Raw genomic sequence first — 22,665 nt, 5'->3', positions numbered from 1 at the left:
ACTAGCACTTGAGGTTTAAATAAAACTGTTCAAGTGGCTCAGCTAATATATTTAAAAGCAAATCTAAGAGCAACTTGAAGAAAAAAATTAAGACGAATTTTCAAAAATACTGGATGGCCAGTGTCATATTTAGAGCAATAGCTAAATGTCAGGAACAGTATATAATGTCCTATAGGCAGACATAACTGTTAGCAAAATACCAAGCATTGGCACAAAACCACTCATTTATAAACTAAACCATGCACTTTAACAAAACTGTGCCTGAAGGCTTTTCAGAACTACTAGGATTGTTGCCTCAATCAACTTTATCTGACGTAGTCTCTTCCTGCCAGGCTGCTGCTTCTCCCATGACTCTGCATGGCTCAAATACTTCCTTAGCATCTGCTGATCACACTCTTTCTGGTTCCGAAACAGATGATCTTATGACCCCACAGATACCGCAGGTAAAATATCAAGACAACATTGACACTTCCCACTGGAGTTTCGTTGGCCTTCATTATGTTCCATGCAGGGTGGATTTGATTTAAATCAAATTGATTTAAATCACTAGTCAGGAAGAATCCATTTAATCATGGTTTTCTACATAAAAGTGCATTCTTGTTGGTGGTTATAACCTGAATACATATTCTTCACAATTCAGAGATGTAGGTTTCATTTTTAGAAGGTGTACACTGTACATTTTTAAACAGGGATTTATTTTAAAAACCTTTCAGATGAGTTTTACAACTATATCAGAAAATGAATGATTGGTTATTTCATTTACCAAAGGTAATCGAAGCAGATACTTATGAAGTCATTGGGAGGTGAGCTGTCTCCAATTCAACAGGTTAATCATTAATATTTGGAGGATTTTCTTGTCAGGCTGTATTGGGAGGAGAACATCAACAGACAGACGTTTAAATTGTTTTAGTTTACTTAACATTGTTGTTTTAGTTATCTGAATTTTTTTCTTCAATAGCAAACATACAGTATTTTAACAAAACAAGCATATGTCCCTCGCTTCTGACATTTATCTCCAGACTTCTCCTTTTCCAGATCTAGTCCACCAACAATCTTCTATTTTTGAACTTCTTGAAACTTTGCACTTTTAGAGAGGTAAGGGATTGACTCTGTGTACCCAAATTTGCAGAGGGACAATAGAGTTGCAGTTTGTTTCTCAATTCTATATATTTAAAAACGTTTTTGCTGTTAACAAGTGTGTTACCTCTGGAGACACATCCAGTTTGAGAACTGCAAAACTAAGCCTCTCTGGTATCTTCCAATCTAGACTGAGCATTGAGTCCTGTTGGGTAGATAGAAAGATTAACCTAAATCTATACAGAAGCCTGTTGAACCCCATAAGATTGGGTACCTAATCCATGAACTATTGAAATTCATTTACAAAACTTTTTTCTCTTAAACATTACTTGAATATATTCTCATACTATAGAATTAAAATGTATAATCCCTATTCCATGATGAGATACCTTTGAGCTATAATGTATCTTAATTAACATTGTCTTTAGATAGGGTTTTTCCTCAGAGCATTTGATCAAAAATCCAACTTAAATCAAAAATGGTTTGTTTTTGTTTGTTTGTTTTTTTATCCACCCTGGTTCCATGTGATAACTCTGTTGCAGAAACTATTTGGGGCCTTCTTTAGAGACATTGACTCCACTCAACTGTTTAGCGGTATTGCTGATGAGTAACACGACTACCTTCTCTCCCTGTGTATTGTCTTGTTTCCAGGAACCAAACAAGTCTCTCACACAGAAATTCAGAATTTCTAAGTCACTACACCAAGCTCTGTTTTAAGGGAGTTTAGCATAGCAAGCACTGACAAGTACATATGTAGTATTGTGCAAATATGTTTTGGTTGTAAAATACTAACAGCATAAAAGGAAATTGGGAGGCGGGGTGTGTCAATTTTTTACCATGTACAGGAATTATCTCCTTTGAAAACACTCTACTGCCTTCAAGCCTGTAACTTAGACAGATATTTTGATTAAACAATAACCTATGAGGAAATGATTAAATAGGACAGTCTTGCTTTTTGAGGGAAAATTATTGATTTTCTGGGTAATAACTGGCTAAAGCAAACTGAGAATTCTGAAGAAATCCTCCCTTTGTTTTCACATTAAATACCTAAATATTAACATGAAAAGACATTTGCCTGTCTGTATAGTCCAACATCTACAACTGGCATGTAGCAGCACTGCTTTACAGCATGATGGTTTGCAGAACCATCTCCTTAAACTGTAAAGTAGTCCTGAATAGTTAAAAAAAACACTTCCAGCTTTTGAATTGCTTTTCCTAAACAAAGTTGAGCTGCTTCCATTGGATGTAACTGCACTAAGTTTGGATGTCAGTTTTAATGAAAAATGACTTCTTATACTGAATTTTCATATACTTAAGGCAGACTAAATGGTTCATCAGTTTACACTACAAAATAATTTGGGACTAGTTATCACACTTCCATTGTTAAGTTGTAATGCGGAGTTAAGTGCCAGCAAATATTTCCACACTCCCATTTCCCCCTCTCCCTGGCTCCTTCTCTCACTGCCCAACCAATCCTGTTTCCCCCTCCATTGTCTCAATCTACTCTTCCCTCCCTCTGATCTGGCTCTTGTCCCCTCAGCATTCATGTCAGGTTGCTTCCTCCCACACTGTCTGGGTAGCTGCAGGGGGTTACTGACAGCACAGGAGAAACAAGCATCCTGGCCCAGAGCAGCTGGGAAGCTACAGCCTTAAGAGGGAGCATGCTTAGTGTCTTTGACTCATGTGCAGTCTGGATTAACAGGTAAGGGTCATGAGAGTATGCAGCATTGCTTACTGAGAATGGAGTCTTTGGAGCTAGCTGTTAAACTGAGAAGTTTTTACTGAATATGTGTAAACTGATCTTTCAGAGTTTTATAACTTGGCCCAATTTGGATGGATTTTCACAAGAACAGCAAAAGGCGCATTCCTGCCAAACTTCAAATTCCTGCTCTAAAGAATGGGGATGCTATAACTTCTTAGTGTTCAGAATTTTAACACTGCAAAATGTTTTCCCTGTTCTGTTTGGTAATTGCTGAAGGATTTTGGCTGAAACTTTCCAAACTATTCAGCCTAAATGGTTGGTCTGGCCTTGCCTATCATTAAGAATATCTTTGGGACTCCTATATTAAACTTACCATGAGTCAATATTTGAAATCTTCAAATGTTAAACAAGCTGAGTGTGCATCTTCCATGCTACACATGTAGTTTTGTAAGAGATCTAGATCTAAGCAAACACAGTAGATCCAAAGTGAATGCATCAACACGCTCTTTTATTATTATAACACTTTTTCAAATTATAAACTTCCCTATTTCTGCAACATTTTACTGGTAGTTAAGTTACATCTGTCAAGGTTTTTGTCCTTTCAGACATCAGAATCACTTTCTCAAGGGACCGAGACTTATACTTCATCTCAGCCACCTTATCAGACAAGCCCATGCATCTCTGAGCCAGTAATATCCAAAAAGATTGAAATTGCCCAGGTGAGTAACTGCTTTTCACATATGGTTACATCTCTGCTCATAAACTTTACTTGAACAGCTCAGTCAAAATTAACAATGTAAATCTGAGTGACTAGATGCTTCAGATCTAAATTAGGTTTTCTGTTTTACTTAGTATGCTAAATACCTGGTCTCAATAGTGCATCTCAGAAAGCTGGAAGCCTTCCTTTTTGTTAACCCGCTGCTTAGAATCCTAGAATATCAGGGTTGGAAGGGACCTCAGGAGGTCATCTAGTCCAACTCCCTGCTCAAAGCAGGACCAATCCCCAACTAAATCATCCCAGCCAGGGCTTTGTCAAGCCTGAGCTTAAAAACTTCTAAGGAAGGAGATTCCACCACTTCCCTAGGTAACGCATTCCAGTGTTCCACTACCCGCCTAGTGTAAAAGCTTTTCCTAATATCCAACCTAAACCTCCCCCACTGCAACTTGAGACCATTACTCCTCGTTCTGTCATCTGCATTGGATTCTTCCGTCCTAAGTGCAGGACTCTGCACTTGTCCTTGTTGAACCTCATCAGATTTCTTTTGGCCCAATCCTCTAATTTGCCTAGGTCCCTCTGTATCCTATCCCTACCCTCCAGCGTATCTACCACTCCTCCCAGTTTAGTGTCATCTGCAAACTTGCTGAGGGTGCAATCCACACCATCCTCTAGATCATTAATGAAGATATTGAACAAAGCCAGCCCAAGGACAGACCCTTGGGGCACTCCACTTGGTACCAGCTGCCAACTAGACATGGAGCTATTGATCACTACCCGTTGAGCCTGACAATCGAGCCAGCTTTCTATCCACCTTATAGTCTGTTCATCCAGCCCATACTTTAACTTACTGGCAAGAATACTGTGGGAGACCGTGTCAAAAGCTTTGCTAAAGTCAAGGAACAACACGTCCACTGCTTTCCCCTCATCCACAGAGCCAGTTATCTCCTCATAGAAGGCAATTAGATTAGTCAGGCATGACTTGCCCTTGGTGAATCCATGCTGACTGTTCCTGATCACTTTCCTCTCCTCTAAGTGCTTCAGAATGGATTCCTTGAGGACCTGCTCCATGATTTTTCCAGGGACTGAGGTGAGGCTGACTGGCCTGTAGTTCCCAGGATCCTCTTTCTTCCCCTTTTTTAAAGATGGACACTACATTAGCCTTTTTCCAGTTGTCCAGGACCTTCACCGATCGCCGTGAGTTTTCAAAGATAATGGCCAATGGCTCTGCAATCACATCCACCAACTCCTTTAGCACTCGGATGCAGCGCATCCAGTCCCATGGACTTGTGCTCGTCCAGCTTTTCTAAATAGTCCTGAACCACTTCTTTCTCCACAGAGGGCTGGTCTCCTCCCCGTGCTGTGCTGCCCAGCGCAGCAGTCTGGGAGCTGACCTTGTTCGTGAAGACAGAGGCAAAAAAAGCCGTGAGTACATTAGCTTTTTCCACATCTGTCACTAGGTTGCCTCCCTCATTCAGTAAGGGGCCCCCACTTTCCTTGACTTTCTTCTTGTTGCTAACATACCTGAAGAAACCCTTCTTGTTACTCTTAACATCTCTTGCTAGCTGCAACTCCAGGTGTGATTTGGCCTTCCTGATTTCACTCCTGCGTGGCCCAGCAATATTTTTATACTCTTCCCTGGTCATTTGTCCAGTCTTCCACTTGTAAGCTTTTTTGTGTTTAAGATCAGCAAGGATTTCACTGTTAAGTCAAGCTGGTCGCCTGCCATATTTACTATTCTTTCTACACATCGGGATGGTTTGTCCCTGTAACCTCAATAAGGATTCTTTAAAATACAGCCAGCTCTCCTGGACTCCTTTCCCCCTCATGTTGTTCTCCCAGGGGATCCTGCCCATCAGTTCCCTGAGGGAGTCAAAGTCTGCTTTTCTGAAGTCCAGGGTCCGTATGCTGCTGCTCTCCTTTCTTCCTTGTGTCTGGATCCTGAACTCGACCATCTCATGGCACTGCCACCCACATTCCCATCCACTTTTGCTTCCCCTACTAATTCTTCCCAGTTTGTGAGCAGCAGGTCAAGAAGATCTCTGCCCCTAGTTGGTTCCTCCAGCACTTGTACCAGGAAATTGTCCCCTACACTTTCCAAAAGCTTCCTGGATTGTCTGTGCACTGCTGCATTACTCTCCCAGCAGATATCAGGGTGATTGAAGTCTCCCATAATAACCAGGGCCTGCAATCTAGTAACTTCCGTTAGTTGCCGGAAGAGTCTCGTCCACCTCATCCCCCCTGGTCCGGTGGTCTATAGCAGACTCCCACTACGACATCCCCCTTGTTGCTCACGCTTCTAAACTTAATCCAGAGACACTCAGGTTTTTCTGCAGTTTCATACCAGAGCTCTGAGCAGTCATACTGCTCTCTTACATACAATGCAACTCCCCCACCTTTTCTGCCCTGCCTGTCCTTCCTGGAGCACATTGTGCAAGCCTCCTCAAATATCAAAAGGAAGGATGTAGCTAGATATAATTTATTTATAGTTTATATCCATCCATGACAGTACTCCAGTCATGTGAGTTATCCCACCAAGACTGTTCCAATCACATCATAATTCCTTGACTGTGCCAGGACTTCCAGTTCTCCCTGCTTGTTTCCCAGCCTTCTTGCATTTGTGTATAGGCACTTGAGAACTCGCAGTTTGTCCTGCTTTCTTAATATGAGGCAGGAGCACTCCCCTTTCATGCTTTCCTGCTCGTGCTTCCTCATGGTATCTCATGTCCCCACTAACCTCAGGGCTTTGGTCTCCTTCCCCCGGTGAACCTAGTTTAAAGCCCTCCTCACTAGGTTAGCCAGCCTGCTTGCAAAGATGCTCTTCCCTCTCTGCCCATGTTGTAGTTTCCATAGGAAACTTAGGGTGAGTGTTAAATTAGTCTTTCCTATCTACAGTGCTCTGATATGCTGCCAAAGCATTTTTCTGCACTGATTGCATCACACTTCATTTTAGCGTTGGAAGGGACAAGTGTGGAGGCTTAAGCAGCATTAATGTACTTGAACATAGGCATTGACTTGGTCCTGAATTGACCAAGCAAACTGTTTCAGCACTACTGTACTGACCACTTTGGTAATTAAACATTGAACCTTTCTGGTGGGAAAGAGGTCACCATACTTATACTGTCTCTGGGATCAAGGAACTACTTTCTACATTTTGAGGCATACGTAGATCTTTATACAATAGCAGGTATGTAATATCTTTCACTTGTGGAAAAAGCTGTCTATGTCCATGTTTCAGAGTAACAGCCGTGTTAGTCTGTATTCTCAAAGAAAAGGAGTACTTGGGGCACCTTAGAGACTAGCTCAAATAAATTGGTTAATCGCTAAGGTGCCATAAGTCCTCCTTTTCTTTTTATGTTCATGTTGTAGTTTCCATAGGAAATGATGATGATTGGTATGTTTACTAGTCCATGGACATTTTCACTTAGTCAATAGGCTGTGATAGAAGTACTGATTGCTGAGGATGCACAGCAAGATTTGAAATTGTAAGCAAAAGCTATTCTGTTTTGCTGTGTCCAAATGTCATCCTGCAGAAACTGCTGATGTTCAGCAATCTAGGCATTAGAACAAACTAACTTCTTGTGTTATTCCCTGATAACTATCAAGTGACCTCATGTATTTTTGTTCCCTTCTCAGGCAACTATTCCCCTGCCAAGAGAGCCACAGTCACCGCTGCCTACTTCAAGCACCTCCATGTCACCAGTGGCACAGGGGCAAACCTTTCAATCTCCTCCAGCAAGCAGCAGTTCTGTTAGCATAAATGCAGCTCCCTTTCAGGCAATGCAGACTGTAAGTGTATCTCTTGTAGAGGGTAAACAGGAAAGCATTCATGATAAGAATGCTTACAGATTATTGCTTCAGCCCTAAAACTATTAAATGCACTGTCCAGGTTTCAGCCCAAAACTTGATAGCACATACTATAACTGAGGACCTCTCAATGACAGTCTAGTCCTAAATTTTGGCTGCTCCTACCTTTCCTTCTGTGCTTCATTAGTAGGATATTTCCATGAGCTGAGAAGCTCTTCTGCAGCCATTGTGTAGATCAAAATCAAGCACTACAGCTCATTAACTATCAAATTTTATTTATAATAGGCCAGCAGTTGCAAGTGACTGAATTCCTAATTTGCTAATCTAATATGCTAATGAAATCTCAATTCCTGTTAGGACCCCTTGTTTGTAAACTTTTTCACAGTTGAGACCTGCTAAAAAGTGAATTGACTCAGTCATGTTTAAAATACCAGTGGGGGTTGCTACGTAGCAAAATACTGGTGAGTCGCATCATACGTGCATTTAACTTGCGTGAATTCAACTACATGCATTCAGCAAAAAAAAGAAAAATAACACGATACCTGTAAATAGTGCGGGTGATTCTGCCCACCATTCCACTCAAGCGTATGACCCGGAGTGAGTGTGATATGGGAGACGTGAATCTGCTGTTCCCTCAGTCAGTCTCAGTTCCCACATGCCTCTCAATGTGAGCATCTCGCTGCACTGAGTGTGATTCTAGTGTTTAAAGATACTGTATATATTTTTCATACAACATGGTCCCTAAACACAAGCCAACTACTTCATCTGGTACTCAACCGAAGAAACAGTGATCTGTTCGAATGAGGGAGGAAAAACTGGCTATGTTGACTTGTTGAGAGATTGTATGTTGGCCTCCAACACAGCACTTAAATATGGCCCCAATAAAGCTAGCATTCATGCCATCAAGATTCGAGAGAAATTCGTCAAGCCATGGCATCAAGTGCTCCAATAACTGCTAAGGTGACAAGCCAGGTGTGTGATAAGACTGAAAAGGCATTAAACTTATGGTTGGAAGACATGAACCATAAATGTGAGCCTTTTTCTCGCAATGTGTTGCCATCAATAGGCACTTAGCCTCTGTGCGCTGTTCAAATCTCCCGCTGAAGAGGGACAGCCTTCTGATGAGAAGGAATTCAAAACCAGCCAAGGTTGGCTTAACAGTTTTAGGAACTGCTTCAACCTCAAAAACATGCAGACTAGTGATCTGTCAAAGCTGAAGAACTGTTCCTTAAGTCACTCCGAGCCTTCGGCGGCACATCCTTCACTCGCTCCAGGCCTTCGGAGGCACTTTGGCAGTGGGTTCTTCAGTGCTGCCAAAGGCCTGGAGCGAGTGAAAAACCTGCCGCCGAAGGCTCGGAGTGCCGCCAGGTGCGTAAAAATTCACAGGGGAACCTCCCCAGTAGAGCTCAGGCAGGACAGTCCCACGGGCTGTTTGCCCACCCCTTTAACAACCAGTTCTAAACCGGCTTCAAAATTTAACCAGTTTGTGCAAATTGGCTCCAGCTCACCACTGATGCAGACTACTGGGGAAGCTGCATCTGCCAATGAAGAAGCAGCAAAAGCCTACGCTGAACAATTAAAGAAAATCATAGCCCTTTTCTTCTATCTTCCAGAACAAGTTTTTAATGCTGACGAGACTGGGCTCTTTTGGGGGAAAAAAATGCCCAACCGCGCTTACACTTCGAAATCAGAAAGACAAGCCCCTGGCTTCAAAGCAGCTAAAGACCATGTGACTGTTTTGTGGCAATGCGGCGGGGCATTTAATAAAGCTGGGCTTGCTCTACAGGGCTGCAAATCCCCATTCTCTAAAAGGCAAGAACAAAAATCTGCTGCCTGTGTTCTGGCAATCAAACAAATAAAGGCTTGGGTGACGGCAGCATTATTTCTGGATTGGTTCCATAAGTGTTTCGTTTCTCGAGGTCAAGCGGTACCTCCAAGAGAAAGGACTTGACTTCAAAGTGTTGCTGATCATAGACAATGCTCCTGGCCGCCCTGCAGCACTCCGGTTTGCGCATAAGTCGTCTGTCTCTCTCTCGTCCCCCCCATACCACTTCCATCTTCCAATCTCTCGACCAAGGTGTGATTCGCTGTTTCAAGGCCATGTACACGAGGCTTACGTTCTCATGGCTACGTAGCTCTATGGATGCTGATCCTAATCTTAATGTGATGGCATGTGTACTGTACTTTATGGGTGATTTAGGGGATTTTCAAGGGTAATTTTGACTGATTTTCGCCTTATGCGCTGACTTTTAGAACCTAACCCCTGCATAAGATTCAACTCCACTGTAAGGCATTGCTTTCAAATAATGGGGCTGACATGTTCTCTACTAAGGTTAAAACCTAAATATTTGACCAACCCAGATAATGGTTTTATAGTTCACTGAGCTATGTCCAGCCATGCCTAAAGTTTAAGGATTTGGCCCTGTTTTCAGATAACTCAGTCTAGTCTGACTGTTGCTGGGAAAGAGGTGCAACTAAACCATATGAAGGGAAGGAAAACTGGAGATGCCTGTTGAAAGGCATGCTTCAAATGATTGTTCGCATGGATTCCTTTCTTCATGTGCCTGAGATCACATTCTCTTGGCCAGCAGTTAGTTGGAGCTGTGTCCTAGATGTCCCTGTGGCGCACTATCCACGGGCATAAAGGGTAGAACAGGCCCAACTTCCTCGATTCCTTCTTACCGGCTACGGCAGCTACACAGAACCCCTGCCATTTTGTCGTTCTGCTTCTCTGCAGCCTGCTGCTGCTGTTGTAGTAGTGTTACAGTGTTAGTTTCTTGCCCACTGGCAAAAAATCCCCCTGAGATACTTTGCGGCTGGATGGTCTCTACCCTACAGAGGCTCTGTATAGCACAGACACAATCCTTGAAACAAAATTTGCCCCTTGTCTGAAGTTGATACTGCTTAATCAGATACCTATTTTGCCTAGAAGATTAATGTATTCCTGGGTGACTTTCTCCATGTATCATGCCTTCCCTAAACAGATTCAGTGCTGGAGAGGCTGGCTTAAAATTGTTCCTGCTGGAGCACGCTATGCAAGCCGCTTCAAATTCCAAAAGGAAGGATGTAGCTAGATATAATTCCTTCCCTTCATCCCCATAGAGGATTCCCTATTGTATCTCAATCACATGCTTCCTGCTCCATCCTCCCTTTGGGTAGCAGAGTGGGAGTTGACTAGGGATTCAGGGGAGGACTCAGTCTGCAGGAAACTACCTTGGGCTAACAGAAAAAAGAAAAGGAGGACTTGTGGCACCTTAGAGACTAACCAATTTGTTTGAGCACAAGCTTTCATGAGCTGCAGCTCACTTCATCGGATGCATTCAGTGGAAAATACAGTGAGGAGATTTATATACACACACAACATGAAGAAAAGTGTTCATACACATTGTAAGGAGAGTGATCACTTAAGATGAGCTATTACCAGCAGGAGGGCAGGCCGGCGGGGGAGAACCTTTTGTAGTGATCAAGGTGGGCCATTGCCAGCAGTTAACAGGAACGTCTGAGGAGCAGTGGGGGTTGGGGGCGGGGAAATAAACACGGGGAAATAGTTTCTTTGTGTAATGACCCATCCACTCCCAGTCTCTATTCAAGCCTAAGTTAATTGTATCCAGTTTGCAAATTAATTCCAATTCAGCAGTCTCTCGTTGGAGTCTGTGTTTGAAGTCTTTTTGTTGTAATATTGAGACCTTTAGGTCTGTAATCGAGTGACCAGAGAGATTGAAGTGTTCTCTGACTGGTTTATGAATGTTACAATTCTTGACATCTGATTTCTGTCCATTTACTCTTTTACGTAGACTGTCCAGTTTGACCAATGTACATGGCAGAGGGGCATTGCTGGCATGTGTTAGGATATATCACATTGGTAGAAGTGCAGGTGAACGAGCCTCTGATAGTGTGGCTGATGTGATTCGGCCCTATGATGGTGTCCCCTGAATAGATATGTGGACACAATTGGCAACGGGCTTTGTTGCAAGGATAGGTTCCTGGGTTTGGTTCTGTTGTGTGGTATGTGGTTGCTGGTGAGTATTTGCTTCAGGCTGGGGGGGCTGTCTATAGGCAAGGACTGGCCTGTCTCCCAAGATTTGTGAGTGATGGGTGGTCCTTCAGGCTAGGTTGTAGATCCTAGATGATGCGTTGGAGAGGGTTTTAGTTGGGGGCTGAAGGTGATGGCTAGTGGCGTTCTGTTTTCTTTGTTGGGCCTGTACTGTAGTAGGTGGGTACTTCTGGGTACTCTTCTGGCTCTGTCAATCTATTGTAGTTCTAAGAATGCTTGATAGAGATTTTGTAGGTGTTTCTCTGTCTGAGGGGTTGGAGCAAATGTGGTTGTATCATAGAGCTTGGCTGTAGACGATGGATCATGTGGTGTGGTGGTATACATTGTCCCCAAATGTGAAATAGTTATGGGTGAGGACAAAGTTCAGCCACCAGGTTTGCCGTGACATTATCAGAGATACTGTTCCTGATGGCTTGTAGTCCATCTTTGTGTGGAATGTTGGTGTAGAGGGCTTCTACATCCATAGTGGCCAGGATGGTGTTTTCAGGAAGATCACTGATGGATTGTAGTTTCCTCAGGAAGTCAGTGGTGTCTCGAAGATAGCTGGGAGTGCTGGTAGCGTAGGGCCTGAGGAGGGAGTCTACATAGCCAGACAATCCTGCTGTCAGGGTGCCAATGCCTGAGATGATGGGGCGTCCAGGATTTCCAGGCTTAAGGATCTTGGGTAGCAGAATACCCCAGGTCAGGGTTCCAGGGGTCTCTGTGCGGATTTGTTCTTGTACTTTCTCAGAGTTTCATGAGCAAATGGTGCAGTTTCTTTTGGTAACTCTCGGTGGGATCAGAGGGTAATGGCTTGTAGAAAGTGGTGTTGGAGAGCTACCTAGCAGCCTCTTGTTCATATTCCGACCTATTCATGATGACAGCACCTCCTTTATCAGCCTTTTTGATTATGATGTCAGAGTTGTTTCTGAGGCTGTGGATGGCATTGTGTTCTGCACGGTTAAGGTTATGGTGCAAGTGATGCTGCTTTTCCACAATTTCAGCCCGTGCACGTTGGTGGAAGCACTCTATGTAGAAGTCCAGTCTGTTTCGACCTTTAGGAGGAGTTCACCTAGAATCCTTCTTTTTGTAGTGTTGGTAGGAAGGTCTCTCTGAATTAGTATGTTCAGAGGTGCGTTGGAAATAGTCTTTGAGTCAGAGACATCGAAAATAGGATTCTAGGTCACCACAGAACTGTATCATGTTTGTGGGGGTGGAGGGGCAGAAGGAGAGGCCCCGAGATAGGACAGCTTCTTCTGCTGGGCTAAGAGTATAGTTGGATGGATTGACAATATTGCTGGTGGGTTGAGGAAACCATTGCTGTGGCCTCTTGTGGCATGTAGTAGTTTAGATAGTTTAGTGTACTTTCTTTTGTAGAGAAGCAAAGTGTGTTGTAAATGGCTTGTCTAGTTTTTGTAAAGTCCAGCCACAAGGAAGTTTGTGTGGAAGGTTGGTTTTTATGAGAGTATTCAGTTTTGAGAGCTCATTCTTAATCTTTCCCTGTTTGCTCTAGAGGATATTGATCAGGTGGTTCTGCAGTTTCTTTGAGAGCGTGTGGCACAAGCTGTCAGCATAGTCTGTGTGGTATGTAGATTGTAATGGATTTTTTATCTTCAGTCCTTTTGGTATGATGTCCATCTGTTTGCATTTGGAAAGGAAGATGTCTGTCTGTATCTGTACGAGTTTTTTCATGAAGTTGATTGTGTGGCTGATTTGAGTGGAAATCTATCAGAGGCTAGTTCACCTGCACATCTACCAATGTGATATGTGCCATCGTGTGCCAGCAATGCCCCTCTGCCATGTCCATTGGTCAAACTGGACAGTCTCTATGTAAAAAACAAATGGACACAAATCAGATGTCAGAATTATAACATTCATAAACCAGTCAGAGAACACTTCAGTCTCTCTGGTCACTCGATTACAGACCTAGAGGTTTCAATATTACAACAAAAAGACTTCAAAAATGGACTCCGAGAGACTGCTGTATTGAATTAATTTGCAAACTGGATACAATTAACTTAGGCTTGAATAGAGACTGGGAGTGGATGGGTCATTGCACAAAGTAAAACTTTTTCCCTGTTTATTCTCCCCCCACCCCCACTGCTCCTCAGACGTTCCTGTTAACTGCTGGCAATGGCCCACCTTGATTATCACTACAAAAGGTTTTCTCCCCCCCCACCCTCCTGCTGGTAATAGCTCATCTTAAGTGATCACTCTCCTTACAATGTGTATGATAACACCCATTTTTTTCGTGTGTGTAAATCTCCTCACTGTATTTTCCACTGAATGCATCCGATGAAGTGAGCTGTAGTTCACGAAAGCTTATGCTCAAATAAATTGGTTAGTCTCTAAGGTGCCACTAGTACTCCTTTTCTTTTTGCAAATACAGACTAACATGGCTGCTACTCTGAAACGAGAAAAAAAAAATCCCTCCTACTATCCCTTATGTGCCCCATCCTAGTACTTACATTTGTATTAGCCCTGGATGCTCTGGAGTATACAGCTGTATTCATGCAAACCTGCATTTTCTGCCCTTTCCAGGGTTAGATCCCCCTCCTGAAAGAGGCAGTATAGCTCAGTCCAGTCAGGTCAGCTAGTACATGCTCAGATTCTGGAAAGGCAAAGAAGATCCTCCTAGCTTCTTTTTTCCTCTGTTTCCAGGGCTGTCCAAACTACTATTGAGGATCTTCCCTTTGAGGGTAAATGAGCTTTAGTTTCAAAATGAATGAGGTCCTCCATTCCCTAAAGGACTCCAGGGTGACTGCATTTTTTTTTTGAACTGTGCATTCCAGCCCCAAGAAGGAAATAAGTCTTCCTTCAGGCAGCATCCCCTTGCCCATTACTATTGTGACTGCTTGCTTGGGTCACAGAAACCCCCTTTGGGACTGCCACCTGATGGGCCTAGACTACCTCTGAGTCAGTTTACCCTGCCAGCTTGGGACTTGGGCACCTTGCCTTGTTTGAGCCAGACACGCTTTCCTGTTGCAAACACAGATCCAAGTCGGAACCACGTCCCCCACAAGCTTCAGGCTTAACTGAAAACAGCGTAAGAAGTGTTCCTGTCTCCAGCACTCAGATACCCAGCTCCCAGTGGGGTCCAAACCCCAAATCTGTTTTACCCTGTATGAGCTTTATACAGGGTAAAAAACTCATAAATTGTTCGCCCTCCATAACACTGATAGAGATGCACAGCTGTTTGGCCCCCCCAGGTATTAATACTTTGGGTTAGTAAGTAAAAAGTGATTTTATTAAATACAAAAAGTAGGATTTAAGTGGTTCCAAGTAATAGAACAAAGTGAATTACCAAGCAAAATAAAATAAAACACAAGTCTAAGCCTAATACAGTAGGAAGGTAAATGCAGGTAAATCTCACCCTCAAATGTTCCAATAAGCTTCTTTGACAGACTAGCCTCCTTCTAGTCTGGGTCCAGCAATCACTCACACCCCTGTAGTTACTGTCCTTTGTTCCAGTTTCTTTCAGGTATCCTTTGGGGTGGAGAGGCTATCTCTTGAGCCAGCTGAAGACAAAATGGGAGAGTTCCCAGGGGCTTAATACTCCCTTGTGGGTGGAGACCCCGTCTCTCCTATGCAGAATCCGGCTACAAGATGGAGTTTTGGAATCACATGGGCAAGTCACATGTCCATGCATGACTCAGTTCTTTACCGGCTGAGCCACATTGCTAGGGAAGCTCAGATGTGGATTGGCATCTCTCAAAGTTCATTGACAGCTTAAGTGTTTCTTGATTGGGCACTTACTGAGAATAGTCTTTTCTCAAGAAGCTGACTAAATGCTGCACTGAGGCTCCTTAAAATCAAACAAGTACATAGGCAAATAGGATGAAAATATCCAGTAGATCATAACCTTTGCAGAGATGTTACATGGCATATCTAGCATAAAACATTCCAGTTATTTCATATTTACACTCATAAGCATATTTCTGTAAAGCATTATGGGGTGCAACATCACAACTATTATCAGCCTCAGGACTTCAGAGCCACTGAGAGAAGCATGAGAACCATAAACACTTTGTGCAGCCTGAATTTTAGTGCTGAAGATAATGACTCATCCATGAGATGGGTTTAGATTTCACATTGCTTTATCCTCGTGAGCTAGTAGTTGGTTTCTGGTGGCTGGGAATCTCTGCCATCCTAACATCTTGTGGAATTATAGGTAATCTATAAAAGAGAAATAATGGCCTTGCTGCTTTCCCCTGGATTATTATTAATTTATTATACCTTATTGGCAAATAGTTGTTTTTTATTTCTTATACTCTGTCCCAGCCCAAAAGAAGTTCAAATTGCATAATCTCAGTATAGTGACAGACCTTCATATAGACGGCAGAGTGGTTTGCTTTCTCATACAGACTGCCTGGCTTGCCTTTAACCATTCAAGCGGTCTCCCACATTTCATAGTATCTGTCACTGTACCATAGGATAGATGGCTACCTTACTATGTGATTTGCAGTTAAAATAGAAGCTGAAGTGCTTGCCGGTTGGGTACAATTTTGAATTTTTGTCTCTCTGAAGATGATAAAGGTCCTTGTAGTGCCCAGCCACTTTACAAGACACTAGTAATGTTTTCACTACTAGTATTGCTAAAGGTCAAACAAATCTTCCTTTTGAGACTCTGAACTTGTCCATGCATCATTCTTTTGGGAATGTTTTAAGCATTTTTAGGACTGACACTAAGCATCAAACAGTTTGTGTTGTGGCAGCTATTCAGAAAAGTACAGCCTCAGAAGAGAACTGCCTCTGCTTGGTTAGTATATATGTGTAGTAAAAATGAAAGCAGAAAAGCCACGTGCATGTGGTTAGCTGCCAAGAGCCTGTTTCCCAACTGAAAATTGTCTAACTCAGGTGGTGATGGGAATCCCAGTAGTGAGACTATTCACTGAGGTTGTAGTATATCTCTGGATCAGGATTTGGGTTTCAGTGAGTTTAGTAAAAGCAGGCTATTGCCAGCAATAACTAAACATTATAGTAAGAACTTTAAAAGGTTAGTGTGGTGGTTGGAAAAAGGTGAGGGGTCGGGGCAGGGAGCTTGGGTAAGGCACTGGACTAGGGCTTGGAGATCTGAGCTGAAGTCAAGGCTCTGACAGACTGTGACCTGGTGATAGAGGGCTAGTCACTGCCTCCAGTCCCTGTATCTAAAATAGGGTTAACTCCCACATTTAGTCTAAATAGACTAGATATTCTTCAGGGCATGAACTCTAACCTACTAGGGGACATGTAGAGGGTATAGCACAATTAGGCCCTGAATGCTGAGTCTTTAGGTGCTACTGGAGTATAAATGGTGAAGTGTTAACAGTTAAGCTTTTGCTTAAATAAAACCTACTTTTTCCAGGTATTTAAGGTGAATGCACCCCTGCCTCCACGTAAAGAGCAGGAAATAAAAGATGACTCCTCATACTCTGCAGGATATAACCAGAGTTTTTCTACAGCAAGTACACAAACTCCTCCTCAGTGCCAATTACAGTCAACTCATGTTGCAGAGCAAAACTCTCATTCACAAGAAACTTTGCCAACAGGTGAGGAAAATTCTTTGTACATGGCTGTATCTTTTAAGTGACCTTCTAGACTGAAGTGACTATCAAACTGACACTTCGATCCATTAATCTGCTCCTGAACCTCTACTGCTTTTAGTCCAGTAATCCCCTGCAGGTGCAATACAGGTAAAATGGAGTTCAGCTTTTATTCAGTTAAGGCTGTGCAATTGACCATATTGCTGTCATTCATAACCAGTCCAGGTTGCTCTCATGGTGTGAAAGAGTACCCAGTCTGACTTTCAGTCCCAATTGGAGTTTGCAGGGCTAGCAGTCTGAAACGAGTTACTTGTAAACAAAGTAAATTTGCCCAAATCAAATGAGCGAATGATCATTTTGACAGTCACTTCTTGGAGTAGAATTGTAATTCGAGGTGACCTGTTTGAGTGTTTGCTGAAGCGTACTATTTTGAAACCTGAATCCCTAACCTGGTGAAAAGGTATGTTCTAAACCAGGGGTAGGTAACCTATGGCACACGTGCCAAATGCGCCACACGAGCTGATTTTCAGTGGCACTCACGCTGCCCAGGTCCTGGCCACTGGTCCGGCGGGCTCTGCATTTTAATTTTAAATGAAGCTTCTTAAACATTTAAAAAACTTTACATGCAGCAATAGTTTAGTTGTATATTATAGACTTAGAGACCTTCTAACAATGTTAATGTATTACTGGCATGCAAAACCTTTAAATTAGAGTGAAGAAATGAAGACTCGGCACACCACTTCTGAAAGATTGCCGACCCCTGCTCTAAACAGTGAACGTGCACGCACTGGTTGCAGATACAATTTCATCTCTGTATGATTGTGTAAAATTCCCAGTAGGCAGATTTAGTCACCAAGGAGTGGTATTTAATTTTGTGCGATAGTAGTGAACTGTTAGGACTAGTCTGTCTGGAATCTCCAGTATGAGACAGTAACCTTTTGTAAGATGTCTGTTGCAGTATTTGTTTCTAACTTTGAAATGTCTTGAACTACTTTGTGCAGGAATAAGTATGGTACAGATGGTACATTGGTAGTATTAAAGGTAACAAATTTAGTGTTACATTATTTCCATTTACCCTCAGAATTTTTATCTCTAAGATAGAGGCTTCTGTCTTCAGGATTAAACTTGTATTTTCAATGTTTTGGTGGGGAGGGGGGGAATTTTTTTTACTCTTGTAGCGTGCTTTTTGGGGAACTCTTTTACATAACTCGTATTAGCTGGAAAGGTCCTGGGAACAGAGGTAGTGGCAGTAAGTGAGGGGAGAGCTATTTTGCACTGAAGACCAAATACTAAATGTATGGCCTAATGATATTGGAGGAGGTAAACAGGAAAGCCTTCTAAGAACTCCCAACTTAAATGTTGCTACCTTTGCCACTATTTTCATGGAGGTAAAATGTAGAACATGGATGGATAAACAAAATAGTTGATACACAATGTGAAAATTGTCATAATTTGTAACTGAATCTCCCCCATAAATCTAAGGTTTTACGTCTCCATAGAGAGAGAAATACCAAGAGTCTCTGTATTATGTTTAAGGAGTGATTAAGAGGGAGGTTCTTAAGCCATGGTAGGATGTTCTTGCAAGTCCCAGTCCAGACTGAAGCAAATCTGAGCTGGAAGATTTTTAAACTTCAGATTGTAAACAGAAGCATCACTAAGTTCAAAGGCAAATCAGGAATCTGTTGCATATGAAATTGACATTACTGACTTGTCAGTAATAAGTCATTCAAACTGTGCACTCAGATAAGCATTTACAGTTGCCTTTGACCTCTGAGATACTATGTGCAACCAAGGACAGAGCTTTGTTCTTAAACCTGTCTGAAACAGGGATTGCACAAACTGTCAGTCTTTTCTGTTTTGACAAGTAGAAATCTTGACAAATTTCTTGGTTTTTATACAAAAACCAAGGGCATCTATCAAGCCTCAAGGCACTCCTGCTATATATTCCAAAAAGCAAAATTAAAGATCATAAAACTCCCTCCCCATAAATCTGATTCCCTTTAGAAGCCCACTTCCACTGTAGCCTGCACAGATCCAACAAAACTTCATTCCAGAGTTGAGAACATTCTACCACTAGCCCCATGTAAATCTAAGGGAATCAAGTGTTCTTGGTGGTTGTAATTGGCAAGCATAACATGAGACCAGGGCTGTCCTTACCCATACGCAAAGCACGCAGCTGCATAGGTCACCAGGAAATCTGGGACACCAAATTTCCTGGTGTCCTGCACAGCTGCGTGCTGCTCCAGCCCCTGCTCTGGCTCTTCCCCAGGCCCCAGCCCCGCCCCCACTCCCCTGAAGATTGCAGCCAGGCCTGACCTTGCACTCACTGTGTGGTAAGTGGAATGACCCAGCCCCAGCCTGCTCCGCTCCCCTGGCTCCCAGCTGTGCTGCTGGCGAGTGCTGGGGAGCAGTTCCCCCCTCATCCCCAAGCCTGAGCCAGGGGAGCGGAGCAGCCTGGGGCCCCAGGCCTCCATGGGGGGGGCTGTGTGGGGCCCCAGACCCAGCCTGCTCAGTTCTCCTGGCTCCCAGGCTTGGGGGGAGGGGGGAACTGCCCCCAGCACTTGCTGGGAGCCAGGGGAGCAGAACAGGCTGGGGCTGGGTCACTCCACTTCCCACAGGAAGTGGCCAAACCCCCTGCGGAGGGCACCAAAATAGCTAGGGATGGCCCTGTATGAGACACAGTAGTCTCGCATAGCAAATATCCCCAGTTATTTAGGGCTTGACAGGTCAAGCCAGAAACCAGTAGGAAAGTAGTGCAGATCATGGGACATTGGTGTCATGTGCTGCAACTGAGAAATACCATTTAATAGGTTAGCCACCACTTATTCCACCAGCTTAAGTTTCTGGATTGATCCATGGGGTAGCCCTATATAGAATACCTTCAAATCATGCAATGTTGAGGTGACAGACATGGACCACTGTAGCAAGGGCTGGATCTTAAGTCAATCTTGTGGCCAGGCACAATGATGGGCATTCCTGGGCACTGCAATGTTGGGGTGGTTGGATTCCCTAGCTGCAAAGATTAGTAACACATGCTGGGAAAACAACCTTGATCAGAGGAGACTGGGCTCACCATATCTAGTTGTTTCCGCTAATCGTAGCAGCATCACCTCACTCTGACCTGGACTGAGCATCAGCTAACTAGCTCTCACTTATGCACCAAAAGTATTCATGGTGTACTTTGGCTGCCAGACTTAGTATGCTAAGTTTACTATTTTTAGTTATCCTATCACCTAACAGGAGGACAGGGCTAGCTTAAAACAATGAATAACTCTTAAATGTCTATATATGGACTCAATTTGTCATGGCTTGTTACAGGAGAAATAGCAAGACTCTGTGAACAGACCTGGCTTGAATCTGTCCAGAATGGGTTCAACCTGATTCTTCTGAGAAGTAGGGTGCTTGAATAGTGGTACTTTGTAATAATTTTATACCTTATTCATCAGTTCTGTTCAATGGTGAAAGGTATGGTTCAAAAACTTTCTTTGGGACTAATGGGAGGAACATTATTTCTTTTTAGTGCAGGAAATAATCCAGTATGTTTTACAGCATTTAGAGCTTCCATCCAATATTAATTTCAATGCTGAAATAACTTAGTTATGGTAATTGTCTCATTTCTTTTAATTTTTTTCATTTCTTAAGCAGTTAATTATCAACCTGACGGAGCTGTTCCTGTAAGCAATGGCAGCCTTGCCTTTTATCCAGCACAGACTATTTTCGCCAGACCCACTCAGCCTTATCTCAATAGTCGTGGATCTGTTAGAGGATCTGCCAGAGGTGGGAGATCACTGACCAATTCATATCGTTCCCCTGGTGGATACAAAGGTATACTTTCACTTGCTTCTCACCCCCTGGTGAAAGGATCAATTCTAGCTATAGTAGGGGATATAGCTCTAGAACCAGATACTTCTGTGCATTAATCCTAAGAGCTAATAGCATTGAAATTAGGAAAGTGTAACATAATGTATGTGAAACATTAATACTCCTCTGCCAATTACTACAAAATGCTAAAGAGCCCAGAGGGGGCTTGTAAGAGGGGCTCAACAGGCATGCGCACACTCCTCAACTCTCCTCTGTACCCCTCTGAACTCGTAGTAAACAGGATTACTGGATTACTTTGAAAAGAGGGATGGGGAGAGCTGAAAGGAGAGGCACTTGGGGGCCAGTTCTGGCCTGAGTCACATGTTTGACAATTCTGCTATAGAGTATGGTCCTACGGTTTGTGATTACATGGACTTTGGCAGATTGAACCAAGTATAAAGTATTACTTTATCAATTTGAGTCTGAATCATCATTTTCTATGAAGGAACCTCATTAGTTGCTGGTACTGCTTTGGTTTTGCTGGTACTAGTAGCTTACTATGCTCATCTGAGTAGTTTAATGTTCACTTTGTAACTACAACTGGCTTCGTCTTGTAGCAGTGTAAGAACTTGTCACCAGTTTGATTACAGTAGTTCATTTTGGCAAAGTACAGCATCTGGGCTTAAATCTGCCATGTCTGGGCATTGCTTTAAAGTCCTGCATCTTATGCAAGTCCAGCATACTCAATCACTTTAATGGCAGAGCCAATCTGGATAATACTTACGAGGACACTCTTGTGTCTGGGTGCTAGTTTTGTAAGTTCAGAAACTGTTAATGTAATGGAGACTCTTGCAGACCAACCATGTTTGGAATAAATGAGTTCTAATAAAAGGCTGTTAATGAGTTTTAATTTCGACATCCATGATTATGCCATGCATTTGACTTAAACACAAAGCTGCTCTGAAATATGGAATAAATTGTGCATGCGCACATTTTGTAAACTGTTTTTAAAAAATTGATTCTGACAGTTCCTAAAGGAAAATTCTTATTTGAATGTTGGTAACATAAACGGACTCTGGCATTTTAATTTTATATTTTGAGCAGGTTTTGATGCTTATAGAGGATCCCCGTCAATACCTAATGGCAACTACGGCCAGCTGCAGTTCGCTGGTAGAGATTATCCTGGAATTCCATATTCTCAAAGGGTAAGGATTTACTTTTCTTTCTTGTAGCTTTCATGTGTCCTACATTTTGCAGGAAGTTAACAAGGTTTGGCTACAAACTAGAAAGTGAGTTCAAATTTCATAATGCAAAATTTTTCGTACACTACACAGTGCTATTTTACTGTTTCAGATGCCTCTTCTGCTAAATGCTTTGTAAAATCTGATCTCTACCTACTAATCTTGGCTGACAACTAGGTTTAGACCTGAGGCTTGCCTTCCTGACACAGCGCAAACAGGATGTTGAAGTGGAGGAATTCTTTCAGGACCCCTTGTAGTTTGATTTTAGACTGAGGATAGCACACATTGAATGGTCTGTGTTCTCTCCAAGCAGGTTAGATGCTGTTGGCATCAGAAAACTGACAAATATATGAGGCAATTTTCTTGCTTGCACATTCTTCAGGGGAAAAACAAAATTGCTTATTTCCATTTTTCAAAAGGTTGCATTAGACAGACAACCACTATGCTAATCTGCCATGGGTTTGTATTGTCATTCTGTGCTCTATAGAGGGCGCAGGAAAACTGTACAGTTTGGATTGTAGGACCCTTCATGTCATCATAATTCCAGTTTGAATGGAATAGTATCTTTCCCAATGCCAGCTTGCTTTCCCAATCTAGAGGAAAGCAAGTTGGCTGAAGTTCAGAGTGGATAGGGCTGGTGGATTTAAAACATGCATCTGCTCCCTGTGTTGGGAGGTATGCCTACCCCAGCATGGTCTTCTGCTCCTGGGTTCCTATGAGCACCAGTAGCCAATACTGTCTCCATCTACACACAGCTACTGAGATTC

The 22,665-nt window shown here is 42.8% G+C and overlaps 1 protein-coding gene across 6 annotated transcripts in view; it reads left to right on the top strand.

The window, feature by feature from the left end:
• CAPRIN2 (caprin family member 2) overlaps window positions 1–22,665 on the top strand; it is a 75,150-nt gene that overhangs the window by 48,988 nt on the left and 3,497 nt on the right. For 4 of the 6 annotated variants that reach the window (XM_074939319.1, XM_074939328.1, XM_074939338.1 and 1 more), the window contains 6 exons: window positions 333–443; window positions 3,385–3,498; window positions 7,131–7,283; window positions 16,679–16,862; window positions 20,499–20,681; window positions 21,762–21,862. In XM_074939319.1, coding sequence (XP_074795420.1) covers window positions 333–443; window positions 3,385–3,498; window positions 7,131–7,283; window positions 16,679–16,862; window positions 20,499–20,681; window positions 21,762–21,862 — 846 coding nt within the window. The remainder of the gene's footprint in view (window positions 1–332; window positions 444–3,384; window positions 3,499–7,130; window positions 7,284–16,678; window positions 16,863–20,498; window positions 20,682–21,761; window positions 21,863–22,665) is intronic. The other 2 variants (XM_074939347.1, XM_074939311.1) reach the window with 1 other exon arrangement.

This window comes from Natator depressus, chromosome 1 (genome assembly GCF_965152275.1).
Source record: "Natator depressus isolate rNatDep1 chromosome 1, rNatDep2.hap1, whole genome shotgun sequence".
Taxonomy (NCBI): Eukaryota; Metazoa; Chordata; order Testudines; family Cheloniidae; genus Natator; species Natator depressus.
The sequence above is the reverse complement of the archived record's forward strand: the minus strand, read 5'-3'. Positions and strand labels throughout refer to the sequence as shown.